Source organism: Notamacropus eugenii, chromosome 1 (genome assembly GCF_028372415.1).
Source record: "Notamacropus eugenii isolate mMacEug1 chromosome 1, mMacEug1.pri_v2, whole genome shotgun sequence".
Taxonomy (NCBI): Eukaryota; Metazoa; Chordata; class Mammalia; order Diprotodontia; family Macropodidae; genus Notamacropus; species Notamacropus eugenii.
Window position 1 is genome coordinate 282,341,311 of NC_092872.1, and position 16,842 is coordinate 282,358,152.

General features: G+C 42.8%; 1 protein-coding gene across 6 annotated transcripts in view; it reads left to right on the forward strand.

The window, feature by feature from the left end:
* Positions 1-16,842, forward strand: part of FANK1 (fibronectin type III and ankyrin repeat domains 1) — an 86,132-nt gene that overhangs the window by 64,065 nt on the left and 5,225 nt on the right. For 4 of the 6 annotated variants that reach the window (XM_072629038.1, XM_072629040.1, XM_072629037.1 and 1 more), the window contains 8 exons: positions 8,512-8,593; positions 9,547-9,621; positions 9,891-9,956; positions 12,880-13,045; positions 15,589-15,732; positions 16,237-16,314; positions 16,400-16,444; positions 16,540-16,798. In XM_072629038.1, coding sequence (XP_072485139.1) covers positions 8,512-8,593; positions 9,547-9,621; positions 9,891-9,956; positions 12,880-13,045; positions 15,589-15,732; positions 16,237-16,314; positions 16,400-16,444; positions 16,540-16,608 — 725 coding nt within the window. In that variant the 3' untranslated portion in view covers positions 16,609-16,798. Of the gene's footprint in view, positions 1-8,511; positions 8,594-9,546; positions 9,622-9,890; positions 9,957-12,879; positions 13,046-15,588; positions 15,733-16,236; positions 16,315-16,399; positions 16,445-16,539; positions 16,799-16,842 lie in introns of those variants that run through there. The other 2 variants (XR_011971651.1, XR_011971652.1) reach the window with 2 other exon arrangements.

The window sequence follows — 16,842 nt, forward strand, 5'->3', positions numbered from 1 at the left end:
ACCAAAAAGATAAAGATGTGACATCATGGGATCCTCCCCACAGCCCTATAAGAGGGAGGGGGAATGACTGCAGGGATCCTGTGTCCCATGAATTGTTGAGGAAACTGAGTTGCAGTCTGGTGACATGTCTGGCCCTTGACCAGATAGAGTCAGTACGTGTCAGAGGCAAGGCTAGATCCCAAGATCCCACACTCTGATGCCTAGGCTAGCTCCCATCTCCCTCTCCTCCAACCTCACCCCCTCTCCCACCTCTATAGGTGTTGGGTGATGTTTTGAAAATGATTGTGGCAAATATCAAAGCTTCCAGGAGGGCAGCAAGTGTAAGCCTGACACATAAATGTGACCTTTCAGAAGCCCCAAGCCCCAAACCTCTTCTTCAGGGGCATAGAGGCAGTAGGATGTTCTGGCTTTTCTGATGATGTTGACCTCTGGGCACTTGCTATGGTGGCATCTGCAGTGTGTGTGTGTGTGTGTGTGTGTGTGTGTGTGTGTGTGTGTTTAGAATAATATTTTATTTTTCCCCTAATTACTTGTAAAAAACATTCTTTTTTTTTTAAATTTGAGTTTCAAATTCTCTCCCTCCCTCCCCTCTCCTATCCTTAAGAAGACAAGCAATTTGACCTTATCTTGGTATACAGTGTAAAACATTGGTCTGTACCTAGTTTCTGCCATACTGTTTTCTGGTTTTCCCTTTTTTTAAAAAGTGAATTCTTGACCCAAAACCTTGGAGTTTGGGCTTTAACAAACACTAAATTACCATAGTCATTTACTGTTGTGTGTTATGTACTTAATCTTTTCCACCGATCCATCACTCTATTTCTTAGCCAGTACCAGATAATTTTGATGATTACCATTTTTAAATACAATTTGAGATCTGGTATTACTAGGTCACCTTCCTCACATTTTTTTCATTGATTCTCTTGATAGCCTTGATTTTTTTATACTTCCAGATGGATTTTATTATTATTTTTTAGGTCTATAAAATAATTTTTGGTAGTTTGACTGATATGACACTGAATAAGTAAATTAATTTAGGTAGAATTGTCATTTTTATTATATTAGCTCCACCTACCCATGAACAATTGATATTTTCCCAATTGTTTAGATCTAACTTTAGTTATGTGAAAAATGTTTTACAATCATGTTCATATAGTTCCTGGGTTTGTCTTGACAGGTAGACTTCTAAGTTTCTTATATTATCTACAGTTATTTTAAATGGAATTTCTCTTTTTATCTCTTGCAGCTGGCCTTTGTTGGTAACATGTAGAAATACTGATGATTTAAGTAGGTTTATTTTATATCCTGAAACTTTGTTAAAGTTAATGATTTTTTTAGTTGATTCTCTAAGTATACTATCATATCATCTGCAGAGTGATAATTTTGTTTCCTCGTTGCCTATTCTAATTCTTTCGATTTCTTTTTTCTTCTCATTGCTATAGCTAGCATTTCTAGTACAATATTGACTAATAATGGTGATAATGGACATCCTTGCTTCACCTTTGATCCTACTGGGAAGGCTTATCCCCCTTACAAATAAGGCTTTAGAGAGATACTTCTTATCATTTTAAGGAAAGCTCCATTTATTCTTGTGCTTTCTAGTGTTTTTAATAGGAATGGGTGTTATATTTTGTCAAAACTTTTTCTGCATCTACTGAGATAATCATATGATTTCTGTTTTTTTTATTGATGTGCTCAATTATGCTAATAGTTTTCCTAATATTGAACTAGCTTTGCATTCCTGGTTATAAATCCCACCTGGTTATAGTGTATAATCTTTATGATATATTGCTGTAATCTCCATGCTAGTATTTTATTTAAAATGTTTGCATCAATATTCTTTAGAGAAATTGGTCTATAGTTTTCTTTCTCTATTTTTGCTCTTCCTAGCATAGGTATCAGCACCATATTTGTGTTGTAAAAGGAATTTGGTAGGACTCCTTCCTGGCCTATTTTTCCCAAATAGTTTATATACTATTGAGATTAATTGTTCTTTAAATATTTGGTAGAATTCTCTTGTGAATCCATCTGGCCTTGGGGATTTTTTTCTTCGGGAGTTTATTGATGACTTGTTCAATTTCTTTTACCCTGTCCCTCCTCACAAGTGTTTTACTTCTGACCACACTTCCCCAAATCTGCCCTCCCTTCTATTAGTATCCCTGCCCCCCATATTCTCTTCTTCCTTTCCCCTCCCACTTCCCTATTGATTTCTATGCCCAATTGAGTGTGTATGCTATTCCCTCTTTGAGTCAATTCCAATGAAAATAAAATTTAAGCATTACCCACCCCTCCATCTTTCCCTTCTCTTGTCTTGTATTTGAAAATCAAATCAGTTCTGGTCTTCTTCATCAGGAATACTTGAAAACTCTCTATTTCATTGAATATCCCTTTTTTACCCTGAAGAATTATATTCAGTTTCACTGGTAGTAATTGATTCTTGGTTGTAATTCTAGTTCCTTTGCCTCCTCAAATATCACATACTAATCCCTCTGATCCTTTAATGTAGAAGCTGCTAAATCCTGTGTAATCCTAACTGTGGCTCCATGATATTTGGATTATTTCTTTCTGGCTACTTGCAGTATTTTCTCCTTGGCCTGGGAGCTCTATAATTTGGCTATAACTGGGAGTTTCATTTTGCTATCTCTTTCAGGAGATGACTGGTGGATTATTTCAGTTTCTATTTTACCCTTTGGTTCTAGAACACCAGGGCAGTTTTCTTTCATATTTTCTTGAAATATGATGTACAGGCTCTTTTTTTGATCATGGCTTTCAGGTAGTCCAAAAATTCTTAAATTATGTCCCTTGGATCTAATCTCCAGATCAGTCATTTCCCCAAAGAGATATTTCACATTTTATTCTATTTTTTCATTCTTTTGATTTTGTTTGATTGACTCTTGATGTCTTGTGGAGTAATTAGCTTCCACTTGCCCAATTCTAACTTTTAAGGAATTCTTTTCTTTTGCACTCCCTTTTTCCATTTGGCCAGTTCTGTTTTTCAAGAGCTCTTCTCTTCATTGGATTTCTGTGCCTCTTTTTGTGTTTCCTGCTTTATTCCAAAATTTTGACTCCACCATTTCCCCTATTGTCATGCATTTATATATTTATATGTGTATTTGTGTGTGTACCTGTTCATATGCACAGACACACAAATATGTATTTGTCCACATATGTATGTACATACATGCACACATGCATGCATCTATAGACACATACACTTATACATATATGTCTATATACACATATAGGTATATTTATATTGCTTTTCTGGTATTTTAAACCATGCCCTCTCTAAATTCAATTTCTGTGCTTTAAATTTAGGTGAAAAATAATTACAGTTCAATGTACCACAGTCCAGAATGTCTTAAATGGATAAGGAGGGTGTCAGAATGTCTGATTGTCACACAGGGAAGTCTTTGCTGTAGAACTGAATGTGCCTTCAGTGTTTCTAGCTATAATGCTCCCCTCACAGCTAAGAGGACTGAGTTTTCAAAGAGGCTCCCCATGTCAGTGAAATTCAAAGCTAGGACTTTTATGTAGAGAACTGTGCTGGTCTCCGGGGAAGCTATGAAGCTAAGATAATATCCAATAGAAGACATGTATACATGGCTATGATACAAAATGAGTTTGTATTGTAAGTACAAAAAATGTGATTCAGGGATGAAGGAGGGAAAAATAATGTCCAACAGAGGGCATCAGTTGAGGTTTTCTTCTTCATCTAAGGAAAAATAACTCTTTGGAGAAGTGGGGGATATATTTCTTTGTCTAGATGTGTTTAAAGCTTTTAAAAATTCCTAATGGTACTGTATGTTTGTGAATTGTTTGTAGGAGTTGCTTGCCTGGGACAGGGCAGGAGTTAGAATAGATGGCAAACAGATTGTTTCTTTTAGAATTGTCCTTGCAGAAGTCATAGAGAAGCCCATTCTTTAAGCTACAAAAGTTTATATTTGAGGTCCCTAGTCCTCTGCTCAGAAATTGTTATACTAGGCCTATAAGACATGACTAAAACAGAGGCAAGCCCATAAGGCTGGCTGGTGTTATCCAGACTCAGGGAGCCTGGCTTTATGAGTGGGGGCAGGCAGGGATGGCATGAAGCAGATGAATGGTGTGGTGTGCCATGATGGCTCTTCAGGAGAGTCAGAAATGCTCATCCTTCTCTCTCCATGAGCATATTTGCTTTTAAGACTCTCACCTCCTTAGGAACTCTGCTAAATCATCCCCAGTGAATGTTTCAGGACCACTGAATTCTGCTGTGGATAACTAGGCAGGCCTGGGGACTGGGACAGAGTGAGGAAGGAGGGTTGACCAAGCTCTTTGTGCCCTCATGAAGTGAAACTTCTTGTTTCTTTCCCTGGCTTCTGTTAGACTTGGCCCAAATGGTCAGTTGGATGGTGGATGGCCAGGCTGTTGGGAGCATCCCTTTCAGGGTCAGGCTCTCCTCTGGGCTCAGGGCTATTACCATTGTTTATTATGGTGCTTATCACCCTGAGACTAGCCTGTGCCAACAGCAAGGGGCTTTCTTTCCATCAGATGGAGGGTTTTAAAAGAACATACTATGTGCACTCCAGAATGGAAAATGCTTGTGTGCGATAATAGTTTGCATTCACCTGGAAGATGTTTTAATGAATCACAAAAGCATATTCTTTGTTTGAGTAAAAGGGGTCCTGCCTTTTATTTTTGTGGATAAAGTACATGAGACTGTTGCTTAAATGAAGCATACAAATTTAATCAATGCCCCCTTAGAAAGAACAACAGCTGCCATTGGCTTATGGGCAAATGTCTTCTTCAGTGTGCTGGTCACTTAGTCACTCTTTTAAGGGAACCTTTGAGCCCACAAATAAAGTTGTTCTCACTGATTTTGAGACTTGCCACTAAGTGGCTTTTGTCCAGCCCAGGAAGGATGGATTTCCAAGGCTCACTCTGATCATTTCCTACACTTTGGTGACTGTCCCCCTCATGTTCAGACCCTGTCTTTGGGTTCAACCCTGATCAGATGCACTTTAGTGTCTGTGGGTACTCCTCATGGCCGGGGACTGTTCAATGTACATGAACCAACAAAACCACAAACCAATGCGGATAAAAATGGAGGGCTGGCTTGGCCCTCATGACAGGTCTTTTGACCTTCTGTGGGGCGGTTTCCTTCCATTCTCTTCCCCCTAAATCTTGAGTTGGTGAATAGAATTGGGGCATTCTGTCCACCTTGGCAATTCTCCTTTGCCCTCTGTTTTTGGTCACATCTTCCTAGCAGTTGAGATGAAAGGCAGTGACTATGGAGTCATGGTTGGAAAGTCTGGAGTCCTGACTTCTCTTTCTTGGTTTGCCAGTCCCAGGCCAACTGTGGCACCATTCTGTGTCACTCAGGTCAGAATTTCTGCCCTGCCACCAGCAAGAGGATTAACTCACTGAAGCTGGGAAAAGGCTTTGAGATCACGGAGGGAGATATGTGGGTGGGTATTGACTGAGACTTGGAGGTCATGGAGAAATTGACAGCCTTCTGCTCCCTGACTTTGTTCTCTTAGAGACCTTGGAAGACCTCTCATTTCCTGCTCCAGGAGGAGAGCAAGAAGCAAAATAGTAATTCAAAGTCTGTCAGTAAAATGTCTTGCTCTTTGTTGTAATTTAACCACATGAAGTCAGCTTGATTAATTTCCCAATATCTGCATGCAGCTCTGCCTTCTAGTTTGGGATGAACTAGGAAGTGCACACACCTAGAAAATCCTGGTCTCCTGGTGAGATGGATGATGGTGCATTTGGCGACAGTCAGGAAGCATGGTCCAAGAGTGGGACATGTGAGTCAGAGATTGGACTTCACAGGAAGAACAATAGAAACCGTGAGCTGGAGGCCATCCCAGCTAAGACATGTTCCAGTATCCATCTGCACATCATGCTTTAAAATAATTATGAAACTTGAAGACTGTATTTGTTTATAATTGCTAGTTGGTCTCTACAGATGCTAAATAATCAAATACACAGATGGAATTTTTAAAAATAATTTCGGAGGATAAATTCCTTTGAACATGTCTGATGGTTAGCCACTAGCGTGGGCCAGCCTTAAAGCTTAGGTCTACCTTAAATACTTTGCAGAAGACTGTATCTATTATCTTCCAGTCTATAGATATAGCACTCTGAAAACTAAAAAAAGGTGGTAAGGATTTCTAATATATTTGAAATGTTGCTTAACATGAGTGCAGTTGAGTGGCATTTCTTCGGATTTCACATGTGATGGTTTTAAATGGACCCAGTGCTCTGCAAAGGTTATCAGATTGGATTCTGTACCTACAAGGCCCTATGGTTTGGGGCATCCCAGAAGAAAGCTGATGATTCCTTTGTAACAGTGCTCGTTGTCTTGGGTGGGGAGCCAGGTTTCTCTCCTCACATGACTGTCTTCCCTTCTGGGAAGGTCACTGGAAGGGTTTCAGGGTGGGCTCCTCAGGGTGGTAAGATTGGAAAAGAGATTGTTTTAAGATTCCTATTGCTCTAGGGTGGAGCCCACTTGAGCAGCTGTGGGCAGTTATGGGACTTGGCGGTTTGGCCTTTGTTGTGTTATTTTTAGAACAAAATAGTCAAAGCAAAGGATGTGGGTGATACAATGGAAGTCTGGTGTGGCTTGGAGAATGGTGCAGGTGTCCTGGAGTTCTTTTGAAAAAATTTTACCTTTTGCCAGAAAAAGAAATTGTGTTCTGGGATGATGGTTGTTTGGGCCAGCCTTTCCACATACGTTCTGTTCTATATGTCTGTCTTTGTACCAGTAAGGTTGCTCCAAGAAGACCCTGAGAGCAAGCAGCAGCTGAAGGCAGTCCTCAAACATGGGCACTGTTTGCCTTCTAATGAAGCAGATAATTTAGAGAATGCAAATGGTTGGGGGGGGGAGGGGATGGGGAGAGAGGAAAGCACCCCTGCCGTGACAGAGTGGCCTTGGGGCTTCTTCCTTCGGGGGCTTAGAATCATAGATGTTTTAGTTGTACTTTACAGATGTGGAAACTGAGGCTCAGGAATGTCATTTGGTATGTTCAAGGTTACGTATAAGGCTCCTGACTTTTAGCCCACTGGTGTTCGCTCCATGTTTTGGGGATAGGCATGGCTGTGCTCAATTTAACTGCCTCCTGGAGAACTTGATAAAGGTTGAATGCTGCCAGTGTCCATGCAAGTTGATTAGCTTGTGGGCTTGAGTTGTGTGTGCTTGTGCATATGTGTGTGCAGATATGTGCATGCATGCATGTATGTGCATGGGTATATGAGTATGTATGTAAATGCATGTATACATGTGTGATGCCACTGGAGCAAGGCTGGGGGTCACTAGAGTCACTAGAAAGTTTTACTTCAGTAAAAATCTCTTGGTTTGGGAAGAGACCTGTTGTGTTGCTATGAAAATGCTGCAGACTTAAAAGTCCAGGGATCCCTAATTGGGTCAGGCTGCTTTGATAGCCATTTCCTGGTTTTCCTTGGCTACAGCATCTTCTTGTGTTTAATAGGCTGGCCTTTGGTATATGAGGACAGCACTAGTGACTCACTCTCTGACCAAAAGAAGACATGCTTTGAGATATGTTTTCCCTATAGTGTTGGGTCACCCACACTCAGAGTCAGGTGGCCAGTGGTGTACTGTGGGAGTACAATGGTGGCTTGGGACCAGTCTGCAGTATGAAGCAGCGGCCTGATCCATGTTCTAACTAAATGAAGTATCTAGTCCTTTCCACGGGAAAGGGAATAGAAGCAAATGAGATGGAATGTGGAGTCAAAGGAGAGGAGAAATATCTCCCAAAGATACCCAGGAGCCAGCCGCCCTATGTCCCTCTCCAGCCCCTTCTTCCTCTTTTTAGTGAATATTTACTGCTTAGTATTATGAACCTCTCTTCCCTGTACATTTTCTGTCCTTGGCATCTCTTGGACTTAGATCCCTTCTCCTTTCCATTTGGCATATTCCTCTCCCCGTTTTTTTCCATCAGTTTTTTTCATTCTGTTCTGCCTTTCAGAATAACTCAGTGTGCTCTCCCAAAGGCTAGAGGTTTTCCTGCTCAGTTCAGAAAGGTCACAGGGAAGAAGAAAGTCAGAATCCCCCCAAAAATGATCACTTCCCATCTCAGAGGGGTGCCCTTTGTCCTTGGTTGTTTTTAAAGTCTTCTCATGGCTCCTTTGGCAAATAAAGTTGTGTATTGTGACTACTGCAAAATACTTTGCTGCTCATGAGACATTTTTAAAGTTTTAAGCTGTGAACTCCATATTGTGAAATAGCAAAGGATGATTTTCAGCCCTCTTCAGTCCACCCACCAAGAAGTATTTCCCAAATCATACAGTGCAAAACAAATCTCCTTCTCCTGAAGGATGTGCCAAGGTGAGGCCTCTGATCTCTGGCCCCTTTCCCAGTTGAAAGCAGGTCTGGTTTAATGTAGCTATGCTCACTGGATTCCCAGTGAAGGAATTAGGGGGACAGTGACCTGGCCAGCTCAGTGCCACTGAAAGACTGTGATGAGTGAACTCTCCTGCACTTGGGGCTGATTGTTTGCTGTCTGATTCCTTCAGGGGAGCCCATAAGTAGTGAGCATTTCCATCGAGCTGTTAATGTGAATGATGAAGACCTGCTTGTCCGGATACTTCAAGGAGGGTGAGAGAACCATCTCAGGATTCCCCCGCCCCAATCTCATAAAATATTCTTCCTGATGCCAGGAAATAACAGAAACTTGCCTGAGGCCAGTTTTTGTGTTTTCTCTAGAAGCCCCAAAGCCTCTGTCAAGAGGCTCCTAAAGTTTGGGTGAAGAGTGGAGGTTTAGATTAGGCTATAACATAACTAAAAGTCACTATACAAAGAGGAAATTCCTTTGAAATAAGCACTCTTCCAAAAGAGGCCTGGTGGCTCCAAAGAGTCACCCAAAGAGGTGAGAGGGATTTCTGTGGATGGAGTCCTAAAAATCTCTAGCAAGATTTCTGCATGAAATATAGGATCTAAATTTTTTTGGAATCAATAGAGCTGAGAGCCTTAGATAGGTGAGGAGTCATTTGTAAGAGGAGGCTTCTCTCAGTCACAGAAGAAAAGCATTTCCCTAATCTCAGTAGCTGGGGGGCACCTCTCCTAGTCTTCTCATCTGTTCAGGTCACTGAATGCTCTGGTATTCAAGTGCAGTGGGCTGGGGAGGAGACACCCTGCCTATGGAAGAGCTCCTGGTCTTTGGGGCAAAGAGTCCTCACCAAAGGCCATGTGTGACTATGTTCTACTAAATTTAAGGAGGATAGACCCTCTCCTCAGTGTTAGCCCAAGTCCCTAGAGAACTGGAAACCAAGGGGAGACTGGGTTCAAGTGTGAAATGACATTGACTTAGCTTCCTGATAAATCTTGACATCAGAAAACAGAATTCCTCCGTTAAGGACTTCCATCTCATGTCAGAAACAGTTTGCTTCTTTATAAATCCTGGGCAAGGCAGGCTGAAATGACAAAAATCCAGCCATTGGAGAAGGGATTGTAATCCTAAATCACATTTGTGAGCTAGTGGGCTTGATGACAGAGAAACCTGTGGGGGGTGGGAGGGTCATTCATGCATTTCTTGCCTTTCTCTTTGGAAGCCATGTTAAGGTTGATGTTCCAAATAAGCTTGGCTTTACCGCCCTGATGGTGGCTGCCCAGAAGGGTTACACACGGTATGTTACTTCTGTGGTCTTCCTCTGGGTGGTTGGTGGACTGGTGGGCTTGGCAGAGAGGGAGGCCGATGATGGGGGAGCTTACAGAAAGAGGCACCGAGGAGGGGGCCCTCTGGCCTTTCCTGGCCTTCCAGGTAACTGCAAAGTGAAATTCATTCCTCACCATGAGGTTGTGCAGGCAGGCCACCCATCCCTGCATTTCTTTCATATTTCTTTAAAAAGTATCATGAAGAGGACCAAAGGTGACCAAAATGTTCTGCTTCATTCAGACTGGTGAAGATCCTGATTGGGAATGGGACTGACGTGAACCTGAAGAATGGAAGCGGGAAGGACAGGTGGGTGCCCAGAGCCTGCTCCTGGGCCAGGATGAGCTCCCTGGATGGCAGCCACAGTGGGGAGAGGCGTGGCCTGTGACCCATGGAATGGTGGAGGGGTATGGCCTGAGTGCCCCACCTCCGCTAATCCCTGGCTCCTGAACCAAAGGCCTTTGTGGCCCTTTCCCTGGCAGGAACCTCCAGTCTGCGTCCCCCGGCTCTGTCTGTTCTCAGATCGGCCACTACCACCAAGTGACCAAGAGCCTCAGAGCGTAGCTCCAGTCAAGCCATTTCGCTTCTTAAACTAAAACAAGCCTGGACCAGTTCCACATTGAGTCTGAACTCCTTGGCTACCTTCATGATGGTCACCTTAGTCCCTGACCCTGCCTCCATGTCTCTCCTTATCTCTACCCTCTCCTGCTGTGTGGCCTCTATGCTCTAGTAGAAAGCACCTAGTCAGCGTTCCTTGGACATAGCCCCCACCCTCCCACCTCCACGTCTTTGCTCAGGCTGGTCTCGCTGCCTGCAGTGTCTTTTCCCCAATCTCTTTGTAAAAGCCTGCTTGGGCTGCTGCCTTGGGAAGTCTCCCCTGATTCTCCCCCACCTCCACTAGGGTCATGTGCATGTGATCTCTCCTTCCCATGAAGGACTGGACCACTTTGTTTGGTCGTTCCTCATCCCTCTTACATTTTCCCTGGCATCCTCAGGAGTTTATATGAGTCTACAATACATCCGCCCTAACAAATTGTAAGCTCATATAGGGAAAGGATTGGACCTCGTTTTTATGTTCCATTTCTCTCCTCCCCCTATATCCAATCTTCTTGCAAATAGTGGGATCTCAGTCAATATTTATTGCATGAATGAATCCTCTTGTTAAGAGGCTGCTGGCCCCAACTGTCTCAGAAGTCTTGCTAGGGGAAGGCCAAAGAGCTCCCAGGGCTGTTGTGGAGGAAGTACATCTGAAAAATCCCAGAGGGATACCATGGCCCAGGATTAGGAGAGAACATCTAACTTTAAGAAAGAGAACATGGAGGAAAAGACTCTTCCATTCCTGTTTCCATGTCCCTGGGAAAGGAATGGCAGAAGATTTGCTGATGACCTGGTGGGCTTTCTTTTCTGTAGACCTTCAGTTCAGAGGCAGCTGTGCCTGAGCAATTGTCTTTTTCCTATGGGAAGGGAAATGAATCTGCATCCACTGCCCCTATGCTATGACTGAAACTCAAATGAAAATTAAGAGCCAGAATTCCTCTCAATGCAAGTGTCTCAAATCAGAAGCAAGTCTTGTAGGCATGATTTCTATGGAAGGTCTCACTACAGGCTTTTCTTCTGTAGCTTTGTTTAGGGCACACTGCAAGACCACCCTACCTTTTGCTCATTCAAAATCAACCCTTTTGCTCTGCCTTTTGCCCATGTAAAATCAATCCCTTTGCTCTCTTGAGGACTTGACCTTTTTCTTGGACCAGCATTTCATATAGACTATTTTCTCTTTCATTGTTGATACTGAGATTGAAAGCAAAGAGAACCAGCATGTCTGACTGTGGGCAACTCTCTTGACCTTACCGTATCTCAGTTGTCTCATCTGTAAAATAAGGGGGTCGGTCTAGGTGGGCTCTGGGATGCCTTTCAGCTTATGAGCTGTGGTTCTCAGATCCTAGATTATAATTCAATCTGTCTGGGCTTTGGGCATTAAAACATGACAAGAATTTGCCTTGAATAAGATATCAGAGATGAAATCTCTTGGTGTCATGGACAACTTAATGACTCCAAACCTTACTCTTTTACCCTTCTCTGTTAGCTGTTTTCTCTTTTTCCCTTCCTTGTTGGGCACCTATATTTGAGCTTGGAAACTGGATATGAAGAAGAGCAGTGTCCAGGAAGGATGGTTTTTGTGCTGCACAGGTATCCTCTTGGTCTCTTGAACCTTCTCAGGATCCACATACCATGCTAGAATCTTCTCCTTCATTCAAGCCCTTTGGAAAAGGCCTGATATGTAAAGCAGTTCTTCAGGGAGACCCTGGGGAAAGGAGAAAGATGTAGGCCTATCAGAACTACCACTCAGTCCTCCCTTCTCTTTGCTCACATCCTGCACAGGTGATACCTTTATCTTTCTAAAATTTTGACTTTCTTTATTCCTTATTCCATCACTGACTTGAATGAATAATATGTCTTTTGGATTAAAGAAAATAAGCAAGCCAATATTGGGCCTGTGTTTCCATGGTGGGAAACTCCCTCTGCCAGTGCAAGGTGGTACCCTCTCTGCAACCTAGTATGGAATGGGTCTTACATTACTGATTTTTTTAAATATTTAAAAATAGAAGAATCATTCTCAAATGCCTGGCTGTATATTTGACTCCCAAGCCACACCCCTGGCCTAGAGTATTGAAAGATAAAGTGACTCACCTGGTAAGTCTGGTATGTGTCTTGAACCCAAGACTTTCTGGCTTTGACACCAGCTTTATCCACTGTACCACTCACTTTCTCTAAGCAAACAAAAGATGGAGACTTCCTAATTTCTCCTTGAATGTCATGAGCAAGGTACTCTTCCTCCTTACGTTATTCAACAAGTTCTAATGCTTGTGCTTGGCTCCTTCTCATACTGAGGTTTTCTGCTGGGGCAAGAGTGAATCATGCAAAATGAAGGGCAGCTTATTTTCTGCCAGCTCATTGAGGGCCTACAGACTCCCGAGATTTATCTGAAGCATGTGATACATTTTCTTGGGCATCCATTCCACTGGGGCTGCCCTCTTGGCTGTCTCTATTTTTCATTGCAATGCCTGGGTTGATAGCTGGCACATCTGCATCCTGCATGAATGCCCAGGGGTCATCCTCCAGGCCAGCTTCCTTGGGGGCCAGCTAAATCAGATTAGAGGTGGGTCTGTGGTTCCTGTGACTCCCAGTGGCCAGGTTTTCATCTCTTGGTCAGCCCTAACCCTTCTTGTTGCAGTCTGATGCTTGCCTGTTATTCTGGACACCTGGACGTGGTCAAATACCTCAGAGCACATGGAGCCTCCTGGGAGGCCCGAGACCTGGGAGGCTGCACAGCCTTGCATTGGGCTGCTGATGGGGGTCACTCTGACATCATTGATTGGATGATTAAGGACGGCTGCAAGGTATGGGTTTTCATCAGAGTAGTGTCTAAACAGGCAAAGGTCTCCTGAGGTTGGGAGGGACGCAATGTGTGGCCAAGAGAGCATAGGCAGGGCCTTGTGTGGTAAGTCACCTTGGTCCATTTGCACCATCAGAAGAGCTGGTGGGGCCCAGAAGAGAAGGCCATCAGATGCTTGGGTTGGTCACCCAGAGAAAGTCATCCATGGTGGGAAAAGAGTCCCTGGGGAGGACTGGACAAGAGAGGGCTATTTTTGTAGCTCGCTGAGCTGCTTTTGCAAATTAGATTTGTTTTGCTCCAGATTTGCCTTGGAGATTCTCCTATTGACATGTCTTTGAGCACAAGACTGGACTTTGTCAATAGTCCCATATTATGATCCTTCTGAGAGTCTCCTATCTGAATCCCTATACACCAATCCACTTTTGAGGCCATGTTACAGAAGAAATTGATTGGAGTGAAACTACTTAGCCAGCCTCCCACAGTTAGTAGGAGATGGGTGGAAAGATTTTAATCAATCTTAGTTACCTCTGATAACTTGGAAGACTTTACTTCAGGAACATAGGGAAGTTAAGTTAAAAATTTCAAGCCATGGAAATAAGGATTGATGGACATGACTCCCCCCTGATTGAGACTGCCAGACACTGTCAGGTTCTGAGAAATTAAATGGAAATTTATTTAGAAATATAGAAAATAGAAAATAGAAAATAAACTCAAATTAAGAAACGTCATGTCTCCTACAAAGGCTACTGGATTGTTTATGTTTGGCTCTGAGGTGTGATGGTGGGCACATGGAGCCCACACTGAGAGGCCACATTGGCTTCTCGGTTTCAAGTTTGGGGCTCATCTGGGTTTTTCCAGGGGGTGAGGAGACAAAGGTTTCTTTGAAGAAACAAGTCAGGGCCCTTCCCTTTTGCTACCAAATTCTCACAGTGATTTATTTCAGTTTCCCATATTACTAGGCCAAGTTGTGGGACCTGGGAAAAATTTGTGTAGTTTAACTCAGTGATTGATGATGAGGACACGTATTTGTTAGCAATATTTGGCCTTTGAAATGATGGGAATTATCATTTCCTGTTAAGTGATTGAATCCCAGTTAAGGTTAAATGATAACAAAAACAAATGATATTTGATCTTCAAAGTCAACATATTTTATTTGTAGGTAAATACTTTGTTTCCCACTATTAGCTTATAAGCCCCATTTGTACAGGGGTCCAGTACTCTGCACACAGTAGGAGCTTAATAATACATATAAGCTTAGTGTATGAATGTGTTGGTCTTTAAAGGAACTTGCTTTAAAGGGTGGGGGTCAAAGCTTCAAATATGGAGTCTATGAGCCCTGTGTCTCATTTTCAAGGTTATGGTGATTAGAGATGAGCACCCGTTCTGAGACTATGCTGCAGTTAAATGTTGGAAAAATGTGTAGTTAGATACAACTTTGCATTTAACTGGAATATCTACTACATTTAGGTTGCTGTGGTTGAAAGATAAAAATGCTCAGTGTTTTTTGCAAACTGCTTATGTCAATGCTTCAAGGGTCTCTAATCAGGATGTAATCTGTGTGGATTGATCCTCTGCTCACACGGATCACAACCCCTTTAAGACATAGTGGTTGGAAGTTCACAGTGGCTTTGGTTGAAAAACTCTTTTTATCATTTCTCTATCCCTGTCTCCCTCCTCTTTCTCTTCCTCCTCTTCTACTTTTTCCTCTCTTTCTCTCCCTTTCCTCTCTCTCCCTCTCTCTCTATCTCTCTCCCCCCCCTTCTCTGCTTGTCTCTCTGTCTCTGTCTTTGTGTGTGTCTCTCTCCCCCCCCCCCCCAAATCTGTCACTCTTTTTTCTTTATCCCCAGCCAAGTTGTAGCCCAGGGATGGGTCAGGTGCATATTGTCCAAGGGCCACCTTCACTAATTTCAGAGAGCTTATTACTCATATTTCTATATTCTGCTCTTCTGGAAAGTCATATATTTAAGGGAAGAAGCAGTATTTAGGTTTCTTGTTTATAAAAAATATTGTCTCTTTACTAAGTGGAAAATTTAACAGTGTGGAGCAGAGATTGCAAGGACAATGTTCATTTCATCACTGACTAAGCCTACACTGCACAGTGTGTTGTTTGGGGAAGGAGCCGGTTGGGGAGCTGGGTGTGGTGGGGGGCCCTCGCAGGTCTTACTAGTCTGATAACTTCAAGGACTTTTCCAGTGAGGAGCTCACTGTGGAGGTGGGTGTGGGAGCAGTTGGCTTTTTTGTCTCCTACCCTGTCACTGAAAGGGAATTCAGAGGAGCAGCTGAGTGAGAAGTTTCCCTGGGGATCTGCTGATTCTCATGTTGTCCTTATCCAGGTCTAGGGGCCTTGCTGTGGATGAATTGGAATAAACTGGATTAGGATATTCTCATGATTTTCTAGGCATGATTTCAAACCTCCATTGTCTTAATGAGTCCAGAAAGTCTTTTATCTAAATTAGTAGGCAGCTGGTGAAGTCAATATCACTTATGTTTTTATTTAAATAATGATTTTTAAAAAAAGGCTAAGAACAATTCCTCTCTGTGTTTCAGATAGATGTTGCAGACTATGGTTCAGGATGGACACCACTGATGAGAGTATCTGCAGTATCAGGAAACAAAGAGGTGGCTTCTCTCTTAATCGAAGCTGGAGCAGATGTGAATGTGAAAGATAAAGATGGGAAGACTCCCTTAATGGTACTTTCTTATGGCCTAGAGCCTCATTGTATTTCTGCAGTTAAGACTACTCCTGAATTTGAACATTCTTGCCAGCTCAGCCTAGCATCAGGCTGGGGCTATGGTGGGCATTCTTTCTCAGAAGAGCTATTGTGAAGAACACAAAATTTTGCTAAAACTTGTTCCCCAAATCATAATAAGACCCAAAACAAATTTGTTGTTTTGTGAAATATAGGTTTCCTGGTCAGGCCCAGAGTTTCTCATTTTATTTTAGTATAATGTGCAACTGTCCCAGTTGAAAAAGTGAATACTTTTGAAGGGATGTGTGTGTGTGTGTGTGTGTGTGTGTGTGTGTGTGTATCTGTGTTTGTGTGTCAGTGGTAGAGAGAGCCGAGGCAGGGTGTGCATACAGGTATTGGCCATGGGCTAGACTCAAGAGCTGTCCAGGGTCCTTCCAGTATCTTAGCTGGGAAGCAACAGCTGTTCAGCATCCTCTCCCTTCCCCTCCCCCCAATTCTTTTTCAGGTGGCCGTATTAAATAATCATGAAGAATTGGTTCAGTTACTTCTCGAAAAAGGAGCAGATCCAAGTGTTACAAATGAGGTACATAGATGGCACAACACTTTTCTTTTTTTGTCAAAGATTTTACTGAGAGAGGAAAATAAACTCTCCTTGCTTTCTCTTTCAGTTTGGCAAAGGTGTCCTGGAGATGGCCCGAGTGTTTGACAGACAGGTCAGGAGTTTTTTTTACCTTTTGGGGTGGCTGCTTGTGATCCTTGTCCCTTCAAAGTCCCTGGTTTTCACTGTCTGCTCTGTTCCTTTATCTAGAATGTGATTGCCTTATTAGAAGAACAGAAGAGAAGTCTTAGCCTGAAGAAAGCCTCTTTCTTGAGCTGAGCTGAGAGCTGCTTTTCTCAAGATGTGCACGTGAAGGACGTGGAGCCATGGCCACAGGGCTTTAGACAAGCCCTTGCACCTTGGCTGGGAAGGAAGGTTGTGATACCAGTTTCTTATTTAGTTGTTGATTCTTGGTGACTTTTTGGAACATACAACTCTTCTCATGTTCAAATACATCTTTTTACCTACACATGCATGTGTGTGTGTTTGTGTACATGCATGTGCACATGTATG